The sequence below is a fragment of the Echinops telfairi genome, unplaced genomic scaffold (genome assembly GCF_000313985.2).
Source record: "Echinops telfairi isolate 266 unplaced genomic scaffold, ASM31398v2 ScPeMD7_31;HRSCAF=116, whole genome shotgun sequence".
In the NCBI taxonomy this organism is placed as follows: Eukaryota; Metazoa; Chordata; class Mammalia; order Afrosoricida; family Tenrecidae; genus Echinops; species Echinops telfairi.
The window spans coordinates 5,632,640-5,643,537 of NW_022103928.1; the positions used below are offsets into that span (position 1 = coordinate 5,632,640).

At 41.7% G+C, this 10,898-nt stretch overlaps 1 protein-coding gene across 1 annotated transcript in view; it reads right to left on the reverse strand.

The window, feature by feature from the left end:
• Window positions 1–5,203: 5,203 nt before the first annotated feature.
• Window positions 5,204–10,898, reverse strand: part of GXYLT2 (glucoside xylosyltransferase 2) — an 81,024-nt gene continuing 75,329 nt past the window's right edge. Inside the window, exon 6 of the mRNA XM_030885603.2 lies at window positions 5,204–5,615. Coding sequence (XP_030741463.1) covers window positions 5,433–5,615 — 183 coding nt within the window. The 3' untranslated portion in view covers window positions 5,204–5,432. The remainder of the gene's footprint in view (window positions 5,616–10,898) is intronic.

Below are 10,898 nucleotides of genomic sequence, written 5' to 3' on the forward strand. Positions count from 1 at the left end.
ATAAACTACATGCTAACCAATTATTTTCTCTTATAGCTGCAAGAACTTTAGATGCAACTAAAAGGCAATCTGAAACAAAAAGGAAAAGAAACATACTACTGAAATGACACCATAATCATGGCTTTTAAAAGCTTTTAATCTTAAAAAAAGGTAAAACAGGAGATGGCATTTAAAAAGACAAATAGCAGTGACATCAATAAGATAATTGGTTGAGTTTCTTTTGATTTGCTAATAATTCTGTTTCTTTGGGACATAGATATATTTTATATCGACACACATCACACACAAAAATTAACCAGAAACAAGTTTCACAACATACACCATGTATTCAGGGTCTCCTTGGGAGTTACAAAGAGGGGGTGCACTTTTTCTGTGACAACACAAACATGTAAGCTGATGAAGCAGAAATTGCACTGGGTGATTACTTGTTCACACATATGGGTGAAACCAGCACAAACACTTGATCTTGAAGACTCAAGAGCATGTTTCCAGTTCTGACCGGCGAAAAGCAAAAACAAAGCCAGGGCTCTCTTTGCTAGAAATGCCCACCAGCTTTCAATACCAGTGCCGCAATTGTGAAATGATTGTTTGCCGACCCAAGGTTCCACGGTTTAATTATTTGATTGAGAGGACAAATGAATGTTGGCGGCTCCGTATGTAAAGATTTATGTTGTGTGTTTCTGAGGATGTGTCTGTAGTGTTTTGTGGATTTTTTTTTAAGTTCTGGAAAACTCGGATCATAAAGGATTATAATTACTCGAAGGATTATAATTTAGCTCTTCCTCCACAGGGATCCCTAGAGCCTGTCAATCTGCAGACAAAGCCACACCTTTTGGTACCACTCAACAGCTTCTATCAGAGATCGGGAGGCAAAGACAAAACGCAAAAGAGGATGATGGGAAAATAAGGGGGAAGAATATCTAAGAATATCTAAGTAAGACTTCCTACTATTTTATTCAATAAGAATATAATGATTTGTGTTCCCTGGAAATTCAACATATTTCAGAATTCAATGATGAAATTATATTCACTTTGGTTTATCTAACACATGCAATTTATCTTTCATGTCTAAATACCAGGTCATATCTATATGCCGATCAAAATTTCTAGGATGAGTTGGAATGATTTTTTCTTTATTGGATCACTTTTCTGTAACTGACCTTGGGTTTTATATGTTTGTATGTGTATGTGTTTTTGCTTACAAACACCATAGAAAAATACTTATCAAACCTCTACGAGCCCATATAAATGTTCCTTTTCAAGATACATTTAGTAAAAGTCAAAGCAATTTGCAATGGAAGTCCTGAATACAAAACAGAGAGTACTTGAATTGTGCAGCTTGTGGTCTCGTATCCAAAATGCTGAGCTGTCATTTTGGAAGTCAAAAGAAAACTCAAATGGATTATCTCATCAGTCATTTTTTCAAATATTGGACTTTTCAATGTAAGTATGATTTCTGAGTTTTATATTTGAACATGTCCAACAAGAAAATATTGCCAGGATTTCCACTGCATCTGCTAATGAAAGCTTCAATCTCAATGTATACAAAGATGCTGTCACATTTTGCTATTAGAAAATATCTTTAAATTCCCCAATGGAACTGCATAGTCAGAGACATTAAACAGTGCTAAAAGAAGCACGAGGAAAGGAGGGGAGGAAGGGGAGGGAAACTGAGGAGAAGAGGTGAGGGCTGGCCTCGGGTTCTTTCCAATACAGACGCAGTGTGGCTGGCACAGGGTAGTACAACCTATGACAACTTTCAGACCATAGACATCGTGGCTTAGACGTACTCTAAATTTGTGTTTCCTGGGTTTCAATAGTGGTAGCAAGTTACCAAAAGCCCCCCCCCCCCAGGAAAAAAAAATAGTGCAAAGGAGTTCTAAGGTACAAAATCACATTAGGCCCCAAAGTTCTACATTCTTATACCTTAACATTCCAGAATGTGGAATATCCTATCTACAAATTACCTCTGGAAATCCTGCTCAGCTAATTCAGCCAAGGCCCCACCGTGAGAATTGGGGGCAAAACCCGGCTCTCACAAAAGAGAAGGCATTGCTGGGCCCGAAGACTTTAGAGTAGATTTTTCTGTACTAGGAAAGGAAGGAACTTCACTAAGTTTGTGAGCCACCAATTAATCTGAGTGACATTTGTGGAGTTTCCTGGTCATAAACCAGGCAGGCATGGAATCATGTTCATATGCTGGCTCTTTCACGAAACCCCAATTTTGAGTTGTATAGTATACATTACCTTTCATCTGAGGGGTTTATACCAACGATGGAAGACTAGAATAAAAAATATTAAGTACATAGTGATGTCAGTTCTAATGGTGAAATGAGCAATCGTAAAATACAACAGCAAACACAAGTTTCACATCATAATGGCAGTTTCTTAACAACAAAACTATACAAAAACTAACATCTGATCAAAAGCAATGATGAGTTTTGCCCTAGCATGTTAGATTTAACTTGGTTAGTGCGGTAATAGCACTGCAAACAAATAGTGATTGACATTCACATATTTCTTTTTAGTGTTGAGATTTTCATATATCTTTTCAGGGCAAGAATTCTGCTGATATAGAACCTTTGATATACTCCTGGATTTCAATATTTAGGATATTATATTGATGTTAACAAAGTACTTTAAAAAATGTATACTTCCTATGTATGATGAAATAGTATTTTTATTTCCCCCAAATAGGGAATCTGTACAATAAGATGGGTCTTATTCATACCTGTGTGTCATATAGAACAGCAATTATATTGGATAGGGTCATTTCTGTATGTAATAAGTTCCTTGTTTACCCTGTGGGGATGAAATAAGGCTTACTAAATTCATGAGGCTGTTGCAAATCATGGGGGGATCATTTATGCAGAAGCCATCTGAGATGAATAAAGCATTATGCAACATGCCTTTATGAGTAATTGGGGATTAAATCAGATGCCTTTGGGGACTAGAATATAGTACTTCCTCTACTGTAGCTAGGAGATAAGTCCTGCTGGGATCATTGGTTTACAGCTGGATAACCCTAGAGAAAAAAGGAAAAATAGAGACCTTTGTAAGGCTCACAAGAAGTTGAATTTTCTTGCCAATGGAATCAGCTGAAATATTTGGTACACACTCAACTTGAGTTGGCATTTGATTCTCCCCAGTTGGCCAAGAGTTTAAGGAAGAGAGATGGGCACTACTACTAACAACCTAAGAGGAAAAATATTTTTGACTCTGGGTAAACACAAAATCACATCTTTGCTAAACAAACCCCTTGGGTTTAACACAATTAGTGAACTTCCTTTCAGAAGCTATTATTGCATAGAGATTTCTTCAGGTTTAGTCTTTGACAAAACTAAACCATTTTTTTTGAGAAACACCCCCAAACGTGCTTCATCATCTTAACACTGACTCATTAAATGAAATCTGAGTGTGTCCCTAGATTTTGTATTAATAATTTTGAGTTTGTTTTTTAAAAATTTTTACTTTAGCCATAATATTTTTGGAGATCTTGCCACATTAGAATGGAAAGAATTTCTTCTCCCTCTGCACCAAATGTTTATGTAACAGTTTTTGTGTGCTTGTTTTGTTTTGGAACTCTTTGTTGTGGTGTGGGTGAAAGTTTGCAGAGCAAATTAATTCTTCCATTCGACAACTTCTACACACCGTTTGGTGACACTGAGTGCGATCCCTTCCATGTAACAGCACTCTTCCCACGTGCTTGCTCACTGGGATCCCTGTTTCCACTCACCCATCTTTACTGCCTTCTGGATGTTCTTTTTGTCTTGTATGGGAGATTGTACTAAAGAGTATGTTCCTCCCTGGTATTATTATTCCCTTTTGTTTGGCTAAAGGTCCCTCGGGGTTCCAGTTCAGGCTGAGGGCCACAATCTCAGGGGTTCAGGGAGCCTGGTTCCCGCTCCTCCTTTTTAAAAAGTGATTTTGCAGTTTGTTCTCTCTTTCTATTATGCTTTCACCTAGCGCGGTCAGTATTGGCAGCAGGGCATCATCTCCTTCTTCCAGTGTCAAGTGGTAGAGGCTGTGGGACACGTGGTCCAATAGTCTTTGGCCTGTTTGAGTCTTTGGTTTCCTTTACTCTTCTTTCTTCCACTTGGGGAGACACGAATAGCTGCTTCTTAGACGGCCACTCAAAGCTCACAGCCAGCGGAGGGCTCTACTTGTTATTGTTAAGTGCCGTTGAGCCAGTTTTGCCATTTGGAGACCCTACTACAACAGAACAAACCAATATCTGGTTCTGTGCCATCTGCACATTTCTTCTTGTGTTTGAGGAAGGTCAAGGGCCTTCCTCTTTCTCCCGGTTCCTTCACTTGGCCAAGCAAGTGTCCCCTCCAGGGACTACGCTCTCCTGACGACAAGTCTAAAGGATGTGAAGTGAAGCCGCGCCATCCTTGCCGCTAAGGAGCATTCTGGCTCTGCTTCTTCCAAGACAGATTTGTGTGTTCTTTTGCAGTCCGCGGTATTTTCACTATTCTTTGCCAGCACCAATTTACTGTAGTACGTACAAAGTATATATGTAGATTTCTTCTCTGCCAGAATTACACACACTCAGGTGTATTTCCGCTTGTCTTTCCACATCTGGTGAGGTCGCCATGGATCCAGGTATCTTACTCAGACATTCTTGTTGATTATTACAACCGTTACAGGGTTGTACGTGGAATACTATTCTCGTGCATGATTTTTTATCTTACCTAAGTTTTTATATCCTACATGAAAATCTCACAATAGGGGCCATCTTTCACTCAGACTGTTTTAGATATGCACTATAATGGAAAAGACAATCACTGAATAAATATTGGAGCAGGGAGGGAAAAAGACAGGAAAAAAGTACATTGAAATGATAATAACCTTTTCCATTGGTTGGTAGGGTTATGCTAATCTAATCATGACCTTGCTCCATTTACCTAGATTTTCTAAAAGAGCTTCTTATTTTGTTAAAGAATCATGTGTTATTTTTATACTGGTAAGGGTTTGCAAAGGAAGTCTCAGGAATGTTGTCTAAATAGATCAGATGACACTGAAATGGCTTAAGACACTTTCTAGGGATTGGAAGGCTTACCAATGCTGCTTTTCAAACTGCTCACTCTACTGAAGCAATGTTATATGAGGCATTATATATATATAATATTATATATATACATATCTTATATATAATATTTTATATATATATATATATGTACATATATATATTAAAGGACAGAGTGGTAAGTAGCATTTTAGAAAAACAAACAAACAAGGAGACGCGTATTTCCCGTTGGGTGCACTAATTGAGACAAACTTAACAAAGTCTTTGAAACTCGACAGTCCAGGAGCACCATTCAAGAATCATACAAGGAAGAGGCAGGCTTCAGAGTCACACTGCCTTGATCGCCGGGCACCTGAATGATGTCTTGCAGTTCAGTATGAGAGAGGAAGGAGGGATGAAGCAGTCAGTGCATCCTGTCGGGGCCGACATGGAAGATGACATGCTTCTCATAAACCCTCTTCATTGTTTTCTCAATCTGCTTCAGAAACACTTGGGGGATTCGTCCACATAACGTGTGCACAGTCTCCAAAAACTTCAGCTGCAGCGGGGAATACATGGACTGGAAGAGATTGTCTCGAAAAGGAAACTGAAAGAGACGGGCAGAAAGAAAAGGTTCGTTTTAGTTGCTGAAACACCATTTAAAATGCAAGTAATTTAGACTAGAGAAATGAAAGCGGAATTACTGTAAGGCTACCTCACTGGGGTTGTGTGCTCTGCAACAAAGGGATTCAGAACAAAGGCCTGGTGATCTGCTATGAAAACTGGCCAATGAGAACACTGTGGGTCACACCGCAAAGTTGTCCAGGGGAGTGTTGGCCGCAACCATGGGCTGGAGCAGGCCAGCCATTATGACGTCAGCGCAGGGCCGGACAGCCCGTTGTTTCCACTACCCCAGTCGTCTCTGCCCCTGGGAGCCCCCTCACCGGCACCGACAACAGTAAACACAGCGAAAAGGACCTTGGGCGGAAATTGTGACTTGGTGGCCAAACCCAGGCCATCTTTTAACTTCTTGCGGCCTCAGTTTCTTTACCTCCAGAAAATAGGTGATTTAGATCCTGAAAGCTTTTAAAATCTAAAGACAAAGCATATCTCTAATGACGGGATATTCTCAGTGTAGCATGTTCGTATTGGGTAGAGATGTGCTACATCAAAACACTGAATGCCTCACTCTTTTTGGCGGGGGTGGGCTTTGGAGCAACCTTAATTAAGGCACTTCGGGGCATGTCTATGGGGATGGCATGAAACCACAGTTTAGCAATGAATTTGATTTATTTTTAAATCGTTTTATTAGGGGCTCATACAAGTCTTATCACAATCCATACATACATCAATTGTGTAAAACACATTAGTACATTCATTGCCCTCATCATTCTCAAAACATTTCTTCTCCACTTAAGCCCCTGGCATCAGGTCCTCATTTTTCTCCTTCCTCCCCTCTCCCCCCTCCCTCTTGAACCCTTGATAATTCATAAATTATTATTTTGTCATATCTTGCCCTGTCCGACGTCTCCCTTCACCCACTTTTCTGTTGTCTGTCCCCCAGAGAGAAGGTTATACGTAGATCTGTGCCATCGGTTCCCAGCAATGAATTTTATTTTAATAGCTCAGGTGTCAGACGCAGACCTCAGAGATGCGGTGGGTTGGGATCCAGACCACAGAACAAAAGTGAAGTGAATGGAGGGAATTTCTTGGTCTCCCAGCACATCTAAAACTCAGGAAGGCCACAACTACCAGAACGTGGCACAGAGGTAAGATGCGGTCCCGCGTAGCTGGAAAAGGGCGTCCACAGACTTGCGCGGCACGGGGCTGCCACGGGACTTCAGTTGGTATGAAACGCAGTCACTGTGGAAAGGCAGTAAAGTGAGGCACGAGGACCGAGGGCTGCCTCGCCAGCTGCCGTGCCTTTCCCGCTTCAGGCGGAGCGCTTGAGGTTTTTCACTTTTGTTTTCCAATGCTTCTGCTTTCCAATGAAATGTGTTCATGACTGGTACAGATAGGAACTGAAAATACAGGGAATCCAGGACAGATGAGCCCTATAGGACCAGTGGTGTGAGTGGCGAAACAGGGAGGGTAAAGGGAGAATAGGTAGGAAAGAGGCAACCGATTACATGGAACTGTGTGTGACCTTCTCCCTGGGGGACAGACAACCGAATAGTGGGTGAAGGGAGACGTCGGACAGGGCAAGATATGGCAAAATACCCATTTATAAACTATCAAGGGCTGATGAGGGAGGGGGGAACGGGGAGGGAGGGGAAAAATGAGGACCTAATGTCGGGGGTTTAAGTGGAGAGAAAATGTTTTGAGAAACGATGTACAAATGCGCTTTACACAATTGATGTGTGTATGGATTGGGATAACAGTTGTATGAGCCCCTAATAAAATGTTAAAAAAAAAGAAAAGAAAAGAAATGTGTTCATGAGCAGTATTTTCCAAAATAAACCTTCCAGACCACTTAGTTGAGCCTCTGTCAAAGTTCTATAACAACCGTATTGAAGGGGAAACGTCACTAGCAGGTCAGGTCAGAGATGTGCTCTTGCAAGGACATTTCACCCAGAAAGACTGCGGGGAAGGAAGGAAGAGGAAGGAAGAATGGCTGGAGTTTAGCAGAACAGTCAGCAGCGTGAGTGGTTATCAGGTTTCTTAGTCTTAATCCCCTTTAAGTATCACCTAACATGTTGGTCAGAAATGTCCACTCCTGCCCAGAAGCAGCTTTTGCATTAGGCAATGCAAGAGGGGGGACTGGTGGTTCAGTGGTAGAATTCTTGCCTCCCATGTGGGTGATCAGGTTCGATTCCTGGCCAGTGCACCTCAGTGCAGCCACCACCCCTGTCAGTCGAAGTCTGCATGTTGCTATGATGATGAACATGTTTCAGTGAAGCTTCCAGACTAAGACAGATAGGATGAAAGGCCTGCTGATCCAACCCCCCAAAGCAGCCAATAAACGCTCCATGGGTCACAGTGATACAGTCTGCGACCAGACAGCATTTTGCTCGATCTTGCTTGGACCGTCATGAGTTGGATCTGAAGGGATGGCAGCTAACAACACTAAAAGGTTCTATTCCAGACCAGGCTTAGAATAACTTTTCATTTACATAGGAATGGAGACAACGGATAGCAACCTTGAGGTTAATACTGAATCTGTCCTTTGGATATATAAGGTATCCAGTGATAGAGTCCTTGGGTAGTGCACATGGTTAAGCATTCGACTACTAGCCCAAAGTTTGGTGGTTCAATCCTGCCCAGAGGCACTGCTAGAGGGCTGGTGATCTGCTTCAGAAGGCCGCAGCCGTGAGAACACTAGGAAACAGCTCCATTCTGCAGACGTGATGTCACTAGAGGAGAAATCAACTTGATAGCAACTAACAACGTCTCTGCGATGGGAAGAGAACAGGCTGAGAACTTGGCGTCATCTTAGATTCCTCTCTTTCATCCTACCCACCATCCAACTCTGTCTCGACACCCTTCTCCTGATCAGCTCAGGAGGCAAGAAGACACCTGCTGGCAGAGGCCTAGGCTGGGTGGGGGGTGGGGGGGTGGTGAGAAGGCCAGGCGGGAGGAGAGAGGGGAAAAAGGAAGAGGAGAGAAGGCTTTCAGAGAGAAAGAGTATTTTCAGAAAGCGACACAGAACAAAAAAGTATATAAAGTATTATAAACAAAGAGTTTAATAAAAATCCATTTCACAGATCGTGAAAAGGGCACAAAACCCAAAACCAATGACACAACTAGAAAGTGATCCATTGGGATTTGAACCCAAGTTTGTTTATTCCGAAGCTTTGGCCCCTATCGTACAGTGCATGACACTGTGGTGGATGGGGCTGGCACGTGAATGTTGGAGGGATGAATTAGTCGATACGCCTGATGGAAATACCTGGATGAAAAGTGGCTTTTTTTTTCTAAATCATTTTATTGAGGGCTCTATTGTTCTTATCACAACCTACATATACATCCATTCTGGCAAGCACATTTGTATATATGTTGCCATCGTCATTTTTCAAAACATTTTCATTCTACTTGAGCCCTTAGTATCAGCTAATTTTCCCCTCTCCCCCATGAATCCTTGATAATTTATAAATACTTTTTTTCATGTCTTATACTGATTGCTGTTTCCCTTAACCCACTTTTCTATTGTCTGTCCCCCTGGGATAGGATTATATAGAGATCATTGAGATTGATTCCCTCTTTCTCCCAAAAAGTGGCTTTTTAAGCTAAACTAAGGAACCGAGGTTCCTTCAGGAAACAGAAGCTATTTGGCCCTCTCTCTGGCTCCCATGAAGCAAGCAAGATAAACAGTAACTCAAGAATCACAATTGCCCAATTCCAAACCAGTGCTGACAGATTATAAAAGAAATCTGAGAAGCTCTGAGGTAATACACTAATCAGCTGTCTCCGCATTTCATGTCCTCATGTACTCCTGAAAGGGTTTTGCCACCCCAGGGTTGGTGTTCAAAGAGCTAAGTGGTATGGTATTGCTAAGTCCTGAGAAAAAGTTCTATGGAATTCAAAAACCAACAGGAGGAAGCACAGGCTGAGAGAGAGAGGTGTTAGATCACACACCTCCACTCCTCCTACACAGAAGGCCATTCTGAGAATTTCAGATTCGCCCGAGCAAAAACACATTTTCAAACACATACACACACGCCCTGTGCCACAATATGATGGGATACATATTCCATTGCCCATTCTTGGAATTGTAAGCTTCCAAGACCCTTCAGAAGACCTCTGCAGGAGGAGAAAGCCGGCAGGTAGGACAGCAGGGGAGGGCAAGCTTTTTCTGTAAAGGGTTAAAAATAAGGGGGCGCTTCACAAAGTTCATGGAAAATGAAATGAAAAGATAATGCGATTTTCCAAGAACTCTTTTGAAGTTGTCTCCTAGTAAGTATTTTTGTCTTTGTGGGACACGCAGAGAGGTTCGCTCACAGCCACTCAGCGTTGTCTCTGGGGCGTGACAGCAGAGCCCGTGAGAAAAACCAATGGGCACAGCTGTGTCTCCATAAGGTTTTACTGATGCACATTGAGGGGCGAATTTCAAATAATTTTCTCATGTGGTTAAATACTATTCTTTTAATGTTTTAAGTATCAAAACATGTACAAAGCATTCTTTTCTTTTAAAGATCATTTTATTGAGGGCTCTTACAGCTCTTAGAACAATCCATGCATGAATTGTATCGAGCATATTTGTATATATGTTGCCATCATTATTTTCTAAACATTTACTTTCTATTAGAGCCCTTGGTATCAGCTCCTTTTTTCCCCTCCCCCTTGATAAATTATTATTATTTTTATATTTTACACCGACTGCTGTCTCTCTTCCCCCATAGTTTCTGTTGTTCGTCCCTGTCAGAGTTCGCTTAGGGCAGTGCCCACTGTTAATCCTAGTGCACATAAAATAGCAATTACAGGAGTCTTAAGAGATGCTGGGACTACTTTACAAACTTGTTCCTTATGGCTGTGGTGAAGGATATGTCCTCAGGACACCCCCTTTTTGGGTCTATGGTAATATCCTGATAGATGCATTCCAACACACCAATGTCCCTAAGCTTTTGGATGCCTTCTTCTATAGCGTACCAAGGTAGATCAGGCACCTCAAGTTGGTCTAATCTAGGCCATCTGGCAGTCCATGCTTCAGCGAACTAACCAGATAAAGAATGAGATCCTCTCTTAGCTTCTCTCGCAGAGACACTGAAAGAAGAGTCTGTACTTAGGGGTCGCATATCCAGAAACTCAGACCGGTCTAATATTACATTTCGTGCACCAGTATCTCACACCCTTAGTAACCATTCCCAGGGATATTCCCCAGGTTTCTGCTTGTACGTATTTGAAAACTCGAGCAGATCTTTATGAGTATAGCGCGCTTCTTCTTGAGTAATCA